The sequence below is a fragment of the Pelecanus crispus genome, chromosome W, assembly GCF_030463565.1.
Source record: "Pelecanus crispus isolate bPelCri1 chromosome W, bPelCri1.pri, whole genome shotgun sequence".
Taxonomy (NCBI): Eukaryota; Metazoa; Chordata; class Aves; order Pelecaniformes; family Pelecanidae; genus Pelecanus; species Pelecanus crispus.
In genome coordinates, this window is record NC_134675.1 from 16,892,477 (window position 1) to 16,911,920 (window position 19,444).

The 19,444-nt window shown below is 40.5% G+C and overlaps 1 protein-coding gene across 1 annotated transcript in view; it reads left to right on the forward strand.

The window, feature by feature from the left end:
• Positions 1-18,775, forward strand: part of LOC142596449 (putative bromodomain-containing protein 10) — a 56,646-nt gene extending 37,871 nt beyond the window's left edge. The window contains exons 5-8 of the mRNA XM_075725543.1: positions 5,355-5,444; positions 12,808-12,923; positions 14,475-14,662; positions 15,144-18,775. Of these exons, the coding sequence (XP_075581658.1) occupies positions 5,355-5,444; positions 12,808-12,923; positions 14,475-14,662; positions 15,144-18,775 (4,026 nt within the window). The remainder of the gene's footprint in view (positions 1-5,354; positions 5,445-12,807; positions 12,924-14,474; positions 14,663-15,143) is intronic.
• Positions 18,776-19,444: the final 669 nt, after the last annotated feature.

Sequence of the window (19,444 nt, forward strand, 5' to 3'; positions counted from 1 at the left end):
AACATACTCTAATATTAACATTATTACTATATTAACATACAGTTAATATATAACATACAGCATTATATAGCAATTAACATCATACCGTTCAGTTCATTGACTATTTTCACCCAAAATCAGATTCCCTTGAGGTACACATTGGACTTCCCCATCCTTTCGCATCACCCACCAAGTGCACCCAGGTCCTTGAGCAAAAGCAATCCCACGAATGGGTCTGCCTTTGCCAGAGGGGGAGGTCACCCAGACTGTCTTCCCCAGCATATCTCTCAAGGCCCCTTCCAACCTAAAGCATTCTATGATTCTATGATTCTATGATATGTTTTATGTGCACTACAGGGACTTTATCTCCTTCTACAGTACGTAAAAGTTTTCATTGGGCAGGGCCACCTTGATTGGCAGATCCCCTAATATTGACTAACCAGGTGGCTTTTGCTAAATGTGTATCCCAATGTTTGAATGTCCCACCACCCATTGCTCTCAGGGTAGTTTTAACAGTCCATTGTATCGCTCGATTTTCCCGGAGGCTGGTGCATGGTAAGGGATGTGATATACCCACTCAATGCCATGCTCTTTGGCCCAGGTGTCTATGAGGTTGTTTCTGAAATGAGTCCCATTGTCTGACTCGATTCTTTCTGGGGTGCCATGTCGCCACAGGACTTGCTTTTCAAGGCCCAGGATGGTGTTCCGGGTGGTGGCATGGGGCACGGGATATGTTTCCAGCCATCCGGTGGATGCTTCCACCATGGTGAGCACATAGCGCTTGCCTTGGCGGGTTTCTGGGAGTGTGATATAATCAACCTGCCAGGTCTCCCCATATTTATATTTCAGCCATCGTTCACTATACCCGAGGGGCGTGAACCGCTTGGCTTGCTTGATTGCAGCGCATGTTTCACATTCATGAATAACCTGTGCAATACTGTCCATAGTTAAGTCCACCCCTCGATCACGAGCCCATTTATATGTTGCATCCCTTCCTTGATGGCCTGAGGCATCATGGGCCCACCGAGCTATAAATAATTCACCCTTATGTTGCAGTCCAGATCCACCTGAGCCACTTCAATCTTAGCAGCCTGATCCACCTGCTGGTTGTTTCCATGTTCTTCAGTGGCCCGACTCTTGGGTACATGAGCATCTACGTGACGAACTTTTACAACCAGGTTCTCTACCCGGGCAGCAATATCTTGCCAAAGTGCGGCAGCTTAGATAGGTTTGCCTCTGCGCTGCCAGTTGCTCTGAATCCATTGCTGCAACCACCCCCACAGGGCATTTGCCACCATCCATGAGTCAGTATAGAGATAAAGTATTGGCCACTTTTCTCTTTCAGCAATATCTAAAGCCAGCTGGATGGCTTTCACCTCTGCAAACTGACTCGACTCCCCTTCTCCTTCAGCAGCTTCTGCGACTTGTCGTATAGGACTCCATACAGCAGCTTTCCACCTCCGATGCTTTCCCACAAGACGACAGGACCCATCAGCGAACAGGGCATATTGTTTCTCATTTTCTGGCAATTTATTATACAGTGGGGCCTCCTCAGCACGTGTAACCGCCTTCTCTGGTGATATTCCAAAATCTTTGCCTTCTGGCCAGTCCATGATCACTTCCAAGATTCCTGGGTGACTGGGGTTTCCTATTCGAGCCCATTGTGTGATTAGTGCAACCCACTTACTCCACGCAGCATCAGTTGCATGATGTGTAGAGGGGACCCTCCCTTTGAACATCCAGCCCAACACCGGCAGTCGGGGTGCCAGCAGGAGCTGTGCTTCAGTACCAACCACTTCCGAAGCAGATCAAACCCCTTCATATGCTGCCAATATCTCTTTCTCAGTTGGAGTATAGCGGGCTTCGGATCCTCTGTATCCCCGACTCCAAAACCCTAGGGGTCGACCTCGAGTCTCCCCTGGTGCTTTCTGCCAGAGGCTCCAGGTAGGGCCATTCTCCCCAGCTGCGGTGTAGAGCACATTTTTAATATCCTGCCCTGCCCAGACTGACCCAAGGGCTACTGCATGAACTATCTCCCGTTTAATTTGTTCAAAGGCTTGTTGCTGCTCAGGGCCCCATTTGAAATCATTATTCTTCCGGGTCACTTGATGGAGAGGGCTTACAATCTGACTGTAATTTGGAATATGCATTCTCCAGAAACCCACAACGCCTAAGAAAGCTTGTGTTTCCTTTTTGCTAGTTGGTGGGGACATAGCTGCTATTTTGTTGATCACATCCATTGGGATCTGATGATGTCCATCTTGCCATTTAATTCCTAAAAAAAATTGGATCTCCTGTGCAGGTCCCTTGACCTTTACTTTGTTTTATGGCAAAACTGGCCTTCAGAAAGATTTGGACTATTTTCTTTCCCTTCTCAAAAACTTCTTCTGCTGTGTTGCCCCACACAATGATGTCAGCAATGTACTGCAGATGTTCTGGAGCTTCACCCTAATCCCGTGCCGTCTGGATCAGTCCATGGCAAATGGTGGGGCTGTGCTTCCACCCCTGGGGCAGTCGGTTCCAGGTGTACTGAACACCCCTCCAAGTGAAAGCAAACTGGGGCCTGCACTCTGCTGCCAAAGGGATGGAGAAAAATGCATTAGCGATGTCAGTTGTGGCATACCACTTGGCTGCCTTTGACTCCAGTTCGTATTGAAGTTCTAGCATGTCTGGCACGGCAGCACTCAGTGGCAGTGTGACTTGGTTCAGGCCACGATAGTCCACTGTTAGTCTCCACTCCCCATTACACTGTCGCACTGGCCATATGGGACTGTTAAAGGGTGAGCGAGTCTTGCTGATCACTCCCTGGCTCTCCAGTCGACGAATCAGGTTATGGATGGGAATCAGGGAGTCTCGGTTGGTGCGATATTGCCACCGGTGCACCGCTGTGGTCGTGACAGTGCCTGTGGCTGTGGTTCGAGTGTCCCCCGTGCCTGTCGTCTTGTCATCAGATCCAGAGACCTTCTTTTTCCCTTGAGGGTACTGAATAGTGTTGAACAGGGCTCGATAGGCATGGGCCAGCCCCCAGCGTGTTGCAATGATTTGTGTGTCTCTCGAGTTGCCAGGGTGACAACATACTTTTTCCAAATACTTTACTAGTTCTTCAGGATTCTGCACTTGTTCAGGGGTGAAGTTCCAAAACACAGGAGGTGCCCACTGTCCTAGGTACTTGCCCATACACCCTGCCACTCATAACTCTCCAGCCTTGGGGCAGATCTCTGGATGATATTCTTAAATTGCCTACTAACCTTTGTCAAAACCGAAACAGAATTCTCAAGAAATAGCAATAGAAGTATCTTAACCACCCAAGGATGTTCAAGATACTGAAAAGTTATTGTAATGAAGGAGGAAACATCATAGAAGAATGTAGCGAAGGTGCCATTCTCTATTTCCTCCACAACAAGCCTCTCCGAGGAAGAGGTATAATTTCTAATTCTCTCTGTGAGGTGGTACCCGAAGTACAGTAATGGTTTCAGTACAAACACCAAATACCAGATAATGCTCAAGGTCAGTGTTTTAATAAGGAATGTACCAGGCAAAACATCACTAATCACTACAGAGCATTTCAAACTGCACAAAGCAACACCAATCTTTAACATGCACAGCAAAAAAAGGAGCATGGTGCAGACCAGCTGAACTAATATCGTGACTGGCAACTGTTAACAGACTCCTTAATACGCTCTGGTTAATCTGTTATTATCTGAAACCCTTTGGGCCCCACGTTGGGCACCAGAAAGGACTGTTGTGGTTTAGCCCCAGCCAGCAACTAAGCACCACGCAGCCGCTCGCTCACTCCCCCTTCCCCTGGTGGGATGGGGGAGAGAATCGGAGGCGTAAGAGCGAGAAAACTCCTGGGTTGATATAAGAACAGTTTAATAATTGAAATAAAGTAAAATAGTGATGATAATAATAACAATATAATAATAATATACAAAGCAAGTGATGCACAATGCTGTTGCTCACCACCCGCTAAACGATACCCAGCCAGTGCCTGGGCAGCAACTGCTGCCCCCCAGCCACCTCCCCCCAGTTTATATACTGAGTATGATGTCATATGGTATGGAATATTCTTTGGTCATTTTGGATCAACTATCCTGGCTGTGCCCCCTCCCAGTTTCTTGTGCACCTGGCAGAGCATGGGAAGCTGAAAAGTCCTTGACTAGCATAAGCAGAACTTAGCAACAACTAAAACATCAGTGTGTTATCAACATTCTTCTCATACTAAATCCAAAATACAGCCCTATGCCAGCTACTAGGAAGAAAATTAACTCTATCCCAGCTGAAACCAGGACATTAAGTCAAAATACATTGTCATGAATTAATGAGTTTTGAAAAAAAACAAAAAGTAGCAGGTGTATGTTAATGATGTTTTGGGTTTTGTGTTCTCTTTGTGTTTGACTTTGCTGAAAGATTCCAACCTTTTCAGTATTTTTGAAAAGCCTGAAGATGTACTTTGAATATTTTTTGATATAGCATATCTTTAAATGAATGACATGAAATGAAAGTTAGCTTTTGGAAATATATTGATGTTTCTGTTATTGTGTTGCATCTTCCCCCCACCACCACCCAATATATATACACAGAGAGATGTAAGTCTTACCATGCAGCAACCTGAAAGATAATAGCTTTCTAGTTTGTAGTTCAAAAGTCTATTACGGTCATAAATTATTGTAAATCAAAATGTTAAGACAACTTTTCTTTTGTGCAGAAATCTGGTCAAGAAAATAACATGCGTATTCTGAAAGGGAATGTTATGAAGCAAGAAATTTTCTAAAGATTCGAATAGGAGGTCATTAGTACTATGTGATTGCAATGCTTCTGTTAAAACCATATTTTATGAAAATGGCTGAATTTATTAGGTTACCTTGCTAGATTACCCACTGTAACTATATGCAATTCTGTCAAAGTAAGAGAAGTTGTACTAAGTGTAATTGCATTACTTACTTCCACAGTGTAGCACAAGACATAGTGTGCTTTGATTCACCAAGGAATTGCTTGGTACTCAAAGCTGCTCAGAGTCATTGTTATACTTCGGAAAAGTTTCCTAGTTTGTAGTATTCACTGCACTATTTCCTTTAAGAAAATGCTTATGTTTTGAAATGGAAACTGATAGGCAGAGATATGTGTTACATCTGAAGACTGAATGATCTTCTAATGAATTTGCTTTCAAGAAGTCCTGGATATTTTTTTGTGTTTATGTATAAATTGCTATAATAAAATAAGAAACAAATGGTGGACTAGAATAACAACATGTAGTTTATAGATTTTTTTTTTTAAAGTAATTGTGTGTGTGGGTTTTTTTTCCAAATGTCACATTATCAAGTGTTTGAAGTGTTTATGTGGGTTTTTTGTGTGGTTTTTTTTTTTTTTTTTAGCTTATTTGCACTAATCTTGATGAGCTCAGGGAATTAATCACAAAGACTGAGAATGAACTCACACATCTGGAGGACATGAAAAAGAAATCGGTATGTGACGAAAAAGAAAACTGTTGTATGAATATAAATCTATTCCAGTTATTTTCTGAGGCTTGTCAACAGAAGACTTTGTCTCATCAGTAATTGCATGGAGCCCCATAAGGTTAACGTCTGGAAAAGTTATATTTATTTTCATCATCTTTTTATATACAGCACTCAATTCACAATGTTGTCATAAGTAAAATTGATAACTACATATCAATGTTTTTGCATTGCCCAAATAGAATGTGGGTAGCAGCAGTATCTTAGAGTTAATTCACTCCTATTAATCACGTGGATATTCTTTCTCGAAGCCAGATTCTGCTTAACCAAGCAATGATGGGGTAGAGTTCTCACATTTGCTTATGCAGTGCTGATCAAATGTTCTCATGCATTGACACTCTCATGTCATTTAACATGATTCCTGACACATCCTCTTTTGCAAGCAATTATATTTGGCTTTTTCCTATTCGATTAGATGGTCCAGGAAAGATGCCCTTTCTGGTTCTAGAACAAAGACCGATGGAAAATTTTTTTCCTAGCATATATTGGATCACCTCATAGTTGTTTTAAGACAATTGGTATCCAAGATAAGAAGTGGTAGGTGCCATGCCCTCAACTTCCAGCAGAAGCCATGCCTGCTACTGACAGTCACATGTCCTGCTTACCCTGGAAGTCCCTACCCTCTTCTGGTCACATAGTCTGTTTACTCTACTTCCTTTTGCTCCTGAGGGGCTGCCATTTTATAAAATGGCATACCTCGTGATTTCACACTGCCCTGGCAGTTTTCACACTGGCAGGACCAGCCACCCCTTCCAAGTAACTTGTGTATTGGGTATAAATGGCAAGGTTTTGGTAGTGGGGTGGGGGTGTGTGGCAGTGGCCTGTGGATAAGTCCATGCCAGAACAAGTACTTTCCTGAAGGGACTGCAGCCCATGGAACCCATGTCAGAGCAGAGGAAACAAGACAGAAGGAGAAGCGGAAGAAAAGAGTAAGGAACAAGGAGCAACAGAAACCACTATGCACTAAACCCAACCTCCTGCACCTCCTGTCCCCTCACCAAAGGGAATGGGTATAATCTGTGGCAATGACAAGGGGAGTGGAGACTTGGAAGGGGGAGGAGAGGTGTCTGGAGTGAAGTGGAGCCTGGGAAAAGGTGAGGAAAGGTGTTTTCCCTAGGTGTTTAAATGTTTATCTTCTTTGTTTTTCAATACCCAAATCAGTAATTAAATGTTTATGTTAATTGGCAATAAATTAAGCTAAATTCCCCATGTCGAGTCTGTTTTGCCCATGACAACATGGAAGTATGTTAGAAAAGGAAGCCCCCTTGCACTGCATGCAGAGGCCACCATTTTTTATGACATCATTAGCCCCCCCCCCCCATATTTTCATATTGCTCTGTGATTAGGTGGTTACCAGTTTTTGATACCATCATACTCATGTGATCTCAGAGCAAGACGAAACATATTTGGGGTGGGGAGTTCATAAGCCGGGGGGGGGAGGTGTGTGAACAAGTCAAAACATGCCCAACTGCTACAGATCCATACTCAGAGGCCCACCGAGGGCCCCCCGTGCAACCTCTACTCCATGCAAAGAAGAGATGAATCCTGTGAGCTGGAGAGGTCCACACAGGACCACCAGGATGACCATGCAGTATTAACTGGGGCAGCCTTTGGGCTTTGCGCTGTGCTGCAAGAAACAGGCAACACTGGCCTCGAAAATGGAAAAACAGATGGAAAAAAACTACTACTTTCGAGGAACATGTATGTGGGGAAAATAAGGAAAAAGCCCCAAAGGGCTTCCTAAGACCAGAAGAACCAGTTGACGGGCCTGTGAATCGGAAACTATATTTCAAGGTAAGTTTCACACAGAAAAGGGTGGGTGATGGAACTGGGGGAAGCCCCCTTTACCCACAGCTGTGGGGGAGCTTACAGCTACCTATAAGACCAATATGGGGTGAAAGCTTGTGCTACATGTATTTCCTTATCCTCTAGGTTGATGATGACTTTATAGAATGTTTTAAAAATCTCTGGCTGACTGACTGTGGAGGAAGAAGACAGAAGCGTGCTGTGCACTGTTCATGTTCCTGTCTGGGCCTACAACTGTCAAAGAAAGGAGAATGGGTATAGAAGGGACACTGGTGTTTGAGGGGGGGGAAAAAAAGGAAAAAGGCTGGAGAAGCCTGGCCAGTGACCAGCACCCCTCATACCCTGTTAATAAAGTTTCTCTGTCCATGAGTGCAATTGTCCAATGTTTGATTTCTTTACATTTGTATAGCAGCAGCATGTTAGCAGACTTGTCTATGTCTCTGCTTCTGTTAAAAGATATCCACTATGCTACTGGGGACGTTGGAAGCTTTAGGGCTGTAAATCGCCTTTCTGAAGCTGCTAAAGGCAAATAGCCAATCTGAACAGAAGCAATGTGGCAACCTGGCTTGCAAACCAGAATGCTTACAGTTTACACAAGGCAGCAAGAAAGCACTTTAAAAGAAAAAAGGTGTGGCAGAAGTGGATGCTCAATAGCAGACAGACTTGGTGAATATGAGACAGTTTTCCAAACACAGTGATGGTATTAAGTGCATCTTAATGGTGCTAGACATATTATCCAAGCATGCTTGGGCCATTGGTCGAAAAGGCAAAACAGGTTCTGAAATAGCTGGGGTTTTTGAAACCATTTTTATCAGGGGGCATGCACCTCAGAAATTACAGACTGATTGGGGAAAAAGTATTTTTAAACAAGCTGTAAAAGCAGTATAATGCTCATAATTTTATTGCTAATAATGGAGTAAAAGACTCTGTCATAGAGCATTTGAACAAGATGCTCAAAACCAAGCTATTTTACAGCACACAAAACTTATTGCTACACTGATGTGTTATCAGACCTTTTAAAGAGCTATAACCATAGCTTCCACAGAACCATCATAGAATAGCCCAGATTGGAAGGGACCTCGAAAGATCATCTGGTCCAATCTTTTGTGGGAAAGGGAGCCTAGATGAGATTATCTAGCACCCTGTCCAATTGCATCTTGAAAACCTACAGTGATGGGGACTCTGCCATGTCCCTGAGGAGGTTGTTCCAGTGAATGATTGTTACTGTAAAAAATTTCTTTCTTATATCAGAGCCAAGCCTGTGGGCATGAACCCTTTAAACTCTGCTGGGATTTGGAAAACTGTATACAGGGATGTGATTAAAATTAAAGAATCTGTGCCTCTGCTCAAAAAGGGAGACCAGGTCAGAGTGTCTAGAACAAAAGAGAAATTTGAGAAAAGTTATGAGCAGACATTCAGGGATGAAATTTTCATAGTAGCTGAAACTGCGAGGAGGAGATTGATACCCATATACTGCTTGATAGACTACAATCACAAAGCAATCGAGGGAACATCTTACCCTGAAGAACTTAAAAAAATGAGTCTTGACATGGACAGAATCTACAATGAGGTTGGCCTTCATTTTAGATAAACGGCTATATCAGTTGAGTGGGTCAACTGGTTGTGTAAATGGTCTTCCCTAAGATAATCAATAGAAAGTATTATTAACTTCCTGAGCCAGCCAGACCAACATGTGGGAAGTGTATATGTAGCTCAGCCTAACACAGAGTATAAAAACTGAACCGCCAACAAAATTAATTTTGAAGAGAGCAATGGGCTTGAGCTGGCTTCAACTTATGTATTCCTTCCCATAGACTGGGGATGCCCAGCATCATGATGGTGAGCATGCAGAGACCGGTAATGGGAATCATGTTTGTATTGTGATCCAACTGTATGTTGCAATTGCTATATTGTGTTTGTGTTGTGATTTCAGTATATTTCTGTATCACTCAGCTAAATCAAAGTCCCATGCAATGTCAAATACCTTCAAATAAGTAAATTTGATATCAAACATTAAACCCTCATCATGTGGAATATCTAGAAGAACCTGGTCAGAGAGTATTGGGCTCTTTAAAGGAGGAGAAATGTGACCTGTGATCATTTTGTTCTTCCCTGAAGTGATAATTAATATAATGAAGTCTTGAAGTCTGTTCTTGACTAAAGCTTCTACCTGTGTCTATTCAGCCTATGAAACAATTGTTTCTTCGTAGTTTATGCAGTGACCATGTCTAGTTCATATTTGTTTTTTCCCTATATAAATCAGACTGCCTTATTTACAGGTAAATAAGTCTTTTCAGCTTTACCAGCTTCTGCTTTTTACTCTACAGTTAGTTTTCATGAGGTTTTTTTATTCTATTTTGTTTTCATTCATCCTATTCTTTGCTAAACATAAGATTCCAATCTGACCAGGTAATCTCTGACCAGGTTCTTTTAGATATTCCTCACGTGTAGAATTTAATTTTTAATACCAAATGTACTTATCTGAAGTTATTTGATGTTACAACGGGATTTTGATTTAGCAGCGTACTGAAAGCACAGCAACATACTGAAATCACAATACAAGTACAAATTACACTTAGCAAAGTATACTAATTGCAATATACAGCTGAATCACAAATGTGATTCTCATTACCGGTCTCTATATTATGCCCACCTTCATGATATTGGGTGTTCTCAGTCGCCAGGAAGCAATATGTGGGTTGAAACCAGCTCAAGCCTGTTGCTTCAAATTTCTTTTTGTTTATTGTTCTGGTTTTATACTCTATTTTGAGCTGAGCCACGCATATACCCCCCATGTTGGTCTGGCTAAGGAAGACATATATTTGCATTCTTTATATTAACTCAGGGATGAACAGTTATATAGCCATTTGTTTCATCAAACTGATATAACCAGTTGATTTGCTCAACTGGTTGACCTAGTTTACCTCAGTTGACCCACCCAACTGATGTAGTGTTTAGCTAGAACAAAGGCCACCCTCTGGTCCCCTTTGTGTTAAGTTCAGCTTTCTTTGCAACAGCTGTAGTCAGTCACTCCCTACCTTCTTCCCTGACCTTCATGAGCTATGACATAGCCCTTTCCTAGCTCCTCACAGTCTTCTTCCATTGTAGGGGTTCATTGATTGGTCATATAATCACATTGTTTATTTTGGCTTTTTTTGATTTTTGATATGATACATTCCACTAATATTATGCAGTATATCAACTCATCCTTCTACAACTCTCTATGAAATGTTATACGTGGTCTTTAAGAGGAAAATAAATCTGCATCATTAATATTAGTTTGCACATTCACAGCTAATTCTGTTGACTATTGACATTAATAAGCAATATCAAATGCCTAATTAGGCTACAATATAAAAGTAGGCTATTTTCTAAAACAGTACTTGATGGAAGCTTATCTTCAGTATGTTACATATGCACTATGACCAGGCCACAAATGAGGGGATATTAGAAGACAATTTCCTGACTTCTGTCTTCAACATCAAACATTGTATGGTAATATGGTACCATTTTCCATATAAAAACTTTGGGGTTTGTAACTTTAATTAAAGAATGAATGAATAGCCATTAATTCTGTTCTGTAACATCTAAATGATTATTCATAAAAATAAACAGTGGCTCAAGTCCTCAAATAAGCATGCAGCTTGACATTGTACAGTACACAGTGGGCAGACCTGCTAGGAACAGGTAGAAAGGAATTTGTTCCACTAGTCATGGAGAGCACTGTTGCAGACTGCTGAAACAATGCCATGACAGGCCTGGATCAGCTTTTCCTGCCCTAAATTTCTGTGCATGCCAAAATACAGGTAGCTATTAAAGAACAGACCTCTACCAAAAGCTAAAGACGTATATAAAAAAGGTTCCTAAGTCTTGCTTCTTTTTCTGCTGCAGAACCATACTGTCTCGTCAGAGAGGTGGTTAAAACAAAATCATCAGTGAAGTAAAAATGCACTGAATTGGTATAGTGACAGAAGCATTATAATGTACATTATCTGGTTGTGTAGCTGCCCATATATACATATTCTCTCATTTTTGTGAGTGACTTGATAATAAAGTTTTTAGAACAAATATTTATAAGGCATACATGTTTAAGAATGTAAAAAGATGTGTTTCACAGCATTATATTCACTGTGATTTTTTTTTTTTTTTTTTTTTCATATCACATATTGCCTGTCAGGAAGCAGCAAGGATAGCTGCTCTGCAAATGTAGGTCAGCTGGGAGCTGAGGGTGACAGCAAGGCAGGGGCAGTGCCCTCACCAACAGGGTGTACTTCCACTGCACCCGAGGAAGAAGAGCAGAGCAGGTCCAGTAATGGTAATCAGGGTCAACCACAGTCCAGTTATGGCCAGGCAAGTTCAGACTGATGAGGCAGGGCCGTGGTCAAGCCAGGTTGGGGTCAGTAAGGTATGCTGCTGGGCAGAGCATACCTACAGCATAGCTCAGGCAAGACCCAAGGGTGAGGGCCTGAGCTTAAATGCAGCCCCAAGCAAAAGGGGGAGGTCCCTGCCAAGGCATCTCCCAGCTCTTTCTCACACATTAGTGGTTTTACCAGCAGTCTGATCCCAAGTTACATGGCTGCACCATATCAGAGCTGCCCTTGAGCACAGGCAGCCAAACCCCAAGAAGCAGGGGCAGGGGGAGGGTGCAGAGCCTGTTGGTTCCCTCAGGGCCCTGACAGCAACTATTTAAATGAATAGTGAGGAAAACTGTGTGCTGTGCATGCACACTACTAATTTTTTCACAATGTTTTTTTTTTTTCCTCAGTCAGCCTTTCCAGTTTTAACAAAACAAGAATTCTTTATGGATGATTATACATGCTAAATTTCAGTTTGGAAAAGAAAACATTTTTTAATTGCAAGATTGATTTAAAAAACTAAAGGTTTTTACAGCTGTAATGTGTTCCTTACTCCATAGTCTGTTAGTTTATAAATGGCCAATTTACAGAACTTTCCTTTTAAGGGCTTTATCTAGAATTTCAGATGAGCAAAGTGTAATGCAAAATGTGTGTGTGTGAATCCTGAAAATGATACCAACCTTTGTTTTTGTAAGGGTCTATATAAATTTTATCACTTATACATTAAATGACATAGTTATACAATTTTTATAGAAATATCTCTTTAATATTAACTTCTGAAGCTTTGCATATTTGATTGCCTTCCTTGACCTGAAATGTCTATGACATATATTAAGGTTACTCATATAAACAATTTTAAACATGTGGTGTAATGATTAGCAGGGTTTTATTCATTTCTAATTTTCAGTAATCTGAAAAAGTAAACATCTCTGCACTGTTGCTTTTATAAATTAGGATATTATCTTTTTGCATTACACAAACTGTAGAGTATTAGCTTTGCCTTATGAAGGTTGGTAATAGACATTGTGAGACTTAATATTTTTCTAGTCATTATGTTTCTACGTTGTAAGTGTACCAAGATTGTTGTAGGACTACTATAGTATAACAAGATTCAGATATAATGCAATTCTAAATATTATTTATGTTTGCAGGGAAGATGGTACCATCGAAAGCAAGCTGTAAAGGAGTTACATAGTACATTAATACGACTACTTAATGAACTGTTACCATGGGAACTAAAGCTAATGAAAGCATTTCAAAGAAACAGGTAATTCACTGCTCTTTTTAACAATAATACAAGAAATCTGAAACAAAACACAGCTCCTTACTTTTAAAAAACAGTCCATCTTAGCTGTTTTCTAAAATCATGGTGTTGTGGTTTAACCCAGCAGGCAGCTAAACACCACACAGCCGTTTGCTCACTCTGTCCCCCTCCCCAGTGGGATGGGGGAGGGAATTGGGAAAACAAAGGAAAAAAAAAGTAAAATTAATGGGTTGAGATAAAGACAGTTTAATAGGACAGAAAAGGAAGGGATAATAATAATGATGATGATGATGATAAAAGAATATACAAAACAAGTGATGCACAATGCAATTGCTCACCACCTGCTGACCAACGCCCAGCCAGTTTCCGAGCAGCGATCGCTGCCCCCCGGCCAACTCCCCCAGTTCATATACTGAGCATGACATCATATAGTATGGAATATCCCTTTGGTCAGTTTGGGTCAGCTGTCCTGGCTGTGCCCCCTCCCAGCTTCTTGTGCACCTGGCAGAGCATGGGAAGCTGAAAAGTCCTTGACTGGCATAAGCAGTACTTAGCAACAACTAAAACATCAGTGTGTTATCAGCAATATTCTCATCCTAAATCCAAAACACAGCACTGCTACTAGGAAGAAAATTAACTCTATCCCAGCTGAAATGAGGGCAACCCTAAATAATTCTAAGATTTAAGGAAGTACCAAAACCTTATTTTTACTGTTATAGTGGTTGAGTTTAGGTCCAGGCTAGAATCTATATTCTGTCCTAGACAATTTGCTAATTACTAGCATCTCTTCGCTGTTTTCTTAATGAATCTCTCTGATGTCATGTTTACCACTGGCTGAGCTCTGTAGTTCACTGTATTTATATGCTAAAATACCACTAGATCTCATCTGAGCAATGATATAGAAGAAAGAAAAAGGGAGAAAGTAGCATTGTGTGACTATCGAGGTAAGTATCGTGTCATGGTGGATATTATTTTGCAAGAGTGTTCACATGGAGTGAAGTACCTATGTACTTCTATCTTCTGCACATTTCTAATGGAATATGAGCTTCTGGAAGTGAGTGGCAGCTATTTTAGTGGCTGAAAAATGAGGAAGGTGTTTTACTGAAACAAGGAACATTATGGTCATCTAACTGCACCGAAGACATGATGCATTCCTGAAAGCAAGAATTGCTTATTTTTCTAGATGAAGCTGTCTTCAGAGGAAAGAATATATTTGTAGATTTGTTACAGATGTACCTGTATTGATTAGGGTATTAATTATCATAGTGTAAGGTGGAAAGCAGGAAATGGAGACAGGAAAGTAGTGATGGGTCAAATTTTACTCAGTCTTGTTGCTTATTGTTAAAGGACTTAAGAGGATAGAATTTCATTTCAGTGAGGGAAGACTTTTAGAGACTTGAATATAGCTACCCTGCACATTTTTAAAGGACATAGGTTATTGTAGGCTATCTTTTTTATTTGAAATTCTTTTTTGAGAAACTTACAAATAAAAGCATGAAGAAATTGAGTATTGTTCCTCAATAAAGTTAGTTGTTGTGTGTCATTATTTTCAAGGTCTCGATTGAAGAAAGACTATGATAACTTTCAAAGACAGCCAGACCATGATAAATTTACCAGAGAATTATGGAGTAATGACAAAAGTGAGGGTGATGCTGGCAAAGAGTCTTTTGAAGCAGTAACCAGTAAATCTTCAGAGTCTGCAGAACATGAGGATGTTTCCAAAAAAGATCACCTAGACTTTGGTAAGTACTTACTGAAATTTAATAGCCTGGACTTGATTCAAGGGCCTATCAGTTTTTTTCATGCGTGTTTCTGTCACATGTTTTACCTTAATTATAGTGTAAACATACTGGATTTTGTGATGTACTTCTGATAGATGGTAGACCAGGAGAAGTGGGCAGAGATGACCTAGATGAGAATTTTGATTTTATGTATTAGTAAGCTTTTGCCATTTTTGTGCTTAATTATTTCTGTGATAAAATAGTAGGCCTGCTCAGAAGAATTTACATTAAATCAGCTGTAGCTTAAGTTGTTAAAAAAAAGTAAAATACATTACAGATGATTAATGATGTCATCACCTCAGAAACTGTTCTTGATAGCTGTCCTGACAGATGTTTATGAACTAGCACTTTGCCTTCATCTGAACATTGTCAAACTGTCATATAGGTGTATCAATTGCAAATTTGTAAAACACTTAAAATTTTTACTTTACTATTTTTGCAGATGAAATGAAACTGTTAGAGATGGTTTTGCCTACAGGAAAAAACAGACTTCTAAAAAGAGATTGGACTTCTAAAGAAATACATAAGACACTGCCCAAATCTGTTAAACGACAGTCCGAGCAGAACAGTTGTCTGGATGATAGCACAAATGAGCTTTCACCGAGAAAGAAAGCTAAGTTGAGCACTACTGAGGCTATAGTCCAGAGTTCAGAAAGTGGCATGCAGACAAACAGTTGTTTGACTGAGCTGAAACAATATGAACAATCAACTCCAGAATCATTTTTCCTGTCAGATCCTGCAACATCAGTATCAAACTTTCTGAAAGGGACCAAACCCATCCAGGCCTTGCTTGCCAAGAGTATTGGAAACAAAGTGACATTAACAAATCGACTGCCACCTCCCCCAGGCATAAATGTATCTACTTCTGAAAAAACAGTTATATCACCTATGGAATCACTGCCAATAAAACAAGCACTGCCTTGCCAGACCAGTTCAAAAAGTCCTTTGCAAACAGCATACAAAATCCCAGGTAGCCATTATGTATCAAGAGACCTTCACAACAGCTCAGTGAAAATTCAAATGCAAGCTGTGATTGACCCTAAAACTGGAGAAAAAGTCATGCAACAAGTCATGCAACCTAAGAATTTTCTTATTCAGCAGAATGAAGGAAAAACTATATCGAAGAACATTCATTCATGGCAACAAAAGCCTCCTGAACTGCACTGTACAACCTTCTCACAAGCAGCAATTGTCAATGTTTCTTTAACACCTGTCCTGGTAACACCAACTGCACATGCTACCAATACACTGCCTAGTACAATTTTTAACAAGCATATTATGCATCTGTCACAGATAACTAGTCCTGTGAACAGAATGCAATCATTGCCTTCTATAAACTCAACAAGTAACTTATTATCATCAACAATTACAGTGAGCCACAGTGAAACTGACAAAACCAAGCCTACAGTTTCAGCTGCCTCATTCCCTAAATCTTTGTCTTTACCCACTGTTTCTACAGGTAGTCAGCCTTTTACATCAGCAACAACATTAAGTGGATCTACAAATACTACTTCTTCCTTTCATAGTCTCACATTACAGAACACCAGTGACTCCTTTGAAGCTAAGCAAGAACTAAAAACAATGTGTATAAGAGAATCACAGGCTATTCCGGTCACAACACGAGGTGGGAACACAGGTATTGTTAAAGTACAGACAAACCCAGACCAGACTGCAGCTAATAGTTTGTCTCCTAATTCAGCTTTTGCTTATGCACCTCAACTTAAGGCATTTTTGGTGCCAAAATCCACAACATTATCAACCTCTACTCTTTCATCTATAACAACAGCCACGTCTGATTTTCCAGTTTTTGGACAAGCATCTGTTTCTGTGTTTGCCACCTCAGCAGCTGCTTCTTTCAACATTCCATCTTTTCCTGCTGGCTTAAATCAGATAATGGGGGAAAATTTCAAATGTATGTCAGGGCTGCTTCCTCATGGGGGCATTTTGAATCAAACAGAGAAAACCTGTCATGTATCCTCTCCTACTTTCTTGGCCCCCCTTTCCTCAACTAGCACTTTGATGACAGCAATTCCAAGCAGTCCTGTTAATGCAATTAGTGTTAGACAGGATAACACTGGCATTACCCCAAATTCTTCAATGCAGCAACAAGGTGATACTAAAGCTAAAAAACATCCCCTTATACAATCTGAGATTAGTACAGCAACAAATGGTGATGTAATCAGTGGTACACCAATTCAAAAAGTTATGTTAGTCAAAAATCCATCTATTTTATCTCCATGTGGGGCTACAGGAGTCAATATTATACCTTCTCTAACTTCCACTGGTGTAAGTGCTCAGAAATTAGTTTTCATTAATACACCACTTCCTAGTGGTGCATCAATCACTAATCTAGTTGTGGAGTCATCAAAACAGACCCTCCCTTCTTCCCTAAACAAAACATTTGTTAGTGCCACAGAGCAGCCACAGTTGGTTTTGATCCCATCTACAGTAGAAGTACCAATAAAAAAAAAATTATCACCTAATGTGGCTCAAATAAAAGATGTGAAAATTGGACTAAACATAGGGCACGCCTTTGTAAATACCAAAGGCAATGAACAACAAACTCCACCAATTAATATATTGCAATCTGTCAATTCTAAGGGAGAAAACAAAAAGAGTATGGGTCTTACTTTATGTTTATCAAGCAGTGGTAGCTTGGTTCCAGTACGTTCAGGATTTACAAGTCAAAATGTTACATCATTGAATAAATCCATAGGTGTTGTAATGAAAGCTGCAACTGCCTTTACAGTAACAGCAGCAAATGCATGTTTGGAATCTGTTTCAGTAACACCAAGTGAGACTTCTGTTGGGACACAACCTACTGTCTTGATTGATGGAAACAACACTTCAAGAATAAGGCCGGGTTTAGCTAAGCAACTGTGTACATTGAATATGAGAAATACTGTGGGTATATCAACCATGGAAACAAGACATCTTGCTTCACCTGTGCTAATTTCAACTACACGACCAACAGTATCTCCTCAGAACTTATCATCTACTTTACAGTTTCCAGCTGTTGGCCTGCCTGGATCTGTAGCCATCTCCCCCAAAGTGATACATACAGTTCCTCATTTGATAGCAGTTCCAAATCTCCCCTCACTTCCAAAAGACCAGCCACCCGCATTGCTTCAGTTTCAGTTACCAGGTATTTCAGCTGCTTTGCCATCTAATGCAGATATTTGCAAGCCTCAAACTATATTGTCCTCTGCTTCACAAAATACAGGTAAAGTAATTAATTTTCCCAGCTTTTCTTCTCTGCAATACCAGCAGATGTCTCCCAGTATAGTGAAAGAAAGTCATACTTACACCTGTGCTTCTGCTATTCAGATGTCTACAACTTCACCCTCTGTAACAAGCCAGGCAGATCAGTTGAATGAACCTTGCATTCAACAGAAAATAATTATTAACACCAGCATGCCTTTGTCCCCTGGAACTGAGATAATGATTAATGGTACTCATTTTATTGTTCCATCACAAGGCCTTGGACCTGGCAGCCATGTTGTTCTCCTCTCTTCTCATACAAAGCAGACGACTCTTCCTTTAGCTATTAACCATGGTCAAGGGGCTCAAGGTGTACCGATTGTTAATCCTGTACCCCTAAATATCACACTAGCACCCACTAATTCATTAAACTGGCAAACATCAAAACATCCTTTGAAAAGCTCTACAAAAATTGTGAACTCTTCTGGGTCTGCAAATGCTTTACCCACTGTACACACAGTGCCCCAGATATTGAATACTCCTGCTAGCTCATGTGCTTCACTATCAACAACACTGTCTATGTCTTCAGTGATAAAACCTCCAGCTAATCTTTTAGTTGCAACTTCTTTGATTTCTGCCATGCACCCTGGGATCTCTCAGTTATCAAGTAACACTTCAGTGTTTGCCTTAGATACATCTATCAAAAAACTGTTGGTAAGTCCAGAGGGAGCCATTCTGAATGCTATCAATACTTCAGCATCAAAAGCTTCATCACTGCCTTCTGTTGTAATGTCCACAAGCAGAAATCCTATCACTGTCTTTCCTTCTTTTCAATCATCTTGCCTAGATAAACCTGAAAAAGCTGCATACTGAACTTAGAGCAAATGAGCCACTTTGAAATGTTGAGGCATTCTTTTTCTTTGGAAGTGGTTGTTATAACTTAAACAATTTCTTATTTTGTTTAAAACAGTGGATTTCTTTAAAAAATTGTTAGATTATGGCTCTTTTCTATTTGCTTGTGGGGCTTGAGAGGAGGAGCAATATATTCAGGTTCAGTCAGAGTTATGCTTTCAGAGGGTTAATAAAATAGTCACGGCATGAATTTGTATATATTCCTGAATTCTTAACAATCTGTACTAAACTATATGTACAAAGAACTATGCTTTTTATTCATGTTTTGTTGACCCAATGTATAAGGTTTTTTCTTTTTTTTTAGTAATTTTGGACCAGTGTACTGTTTGGCAACAATGCAGAAGAATCTGCATGTAATAAATCAAGGTGCTATACTGCTTTGTGTTGGTAATAGTTTAAAAGTGTGTATATCTGTTGCATTGTTGCAGAAAATACATATATATGCACATCTTTTCATTTAATGCAGAAGCATCTCACCATGGCTGGGTGCCTCTCTAAAGTGCCTGAAGTGCCTCTGCATGCAATAGGGAGCAAACAGAAGGAATTAGAGGTCTGTGTGCAGCTTCAGGGTTGTAATCTCATCCCACATGGTGGGATAGCTCAGACAGCTGGAGTGCTGCCATGGGTGGA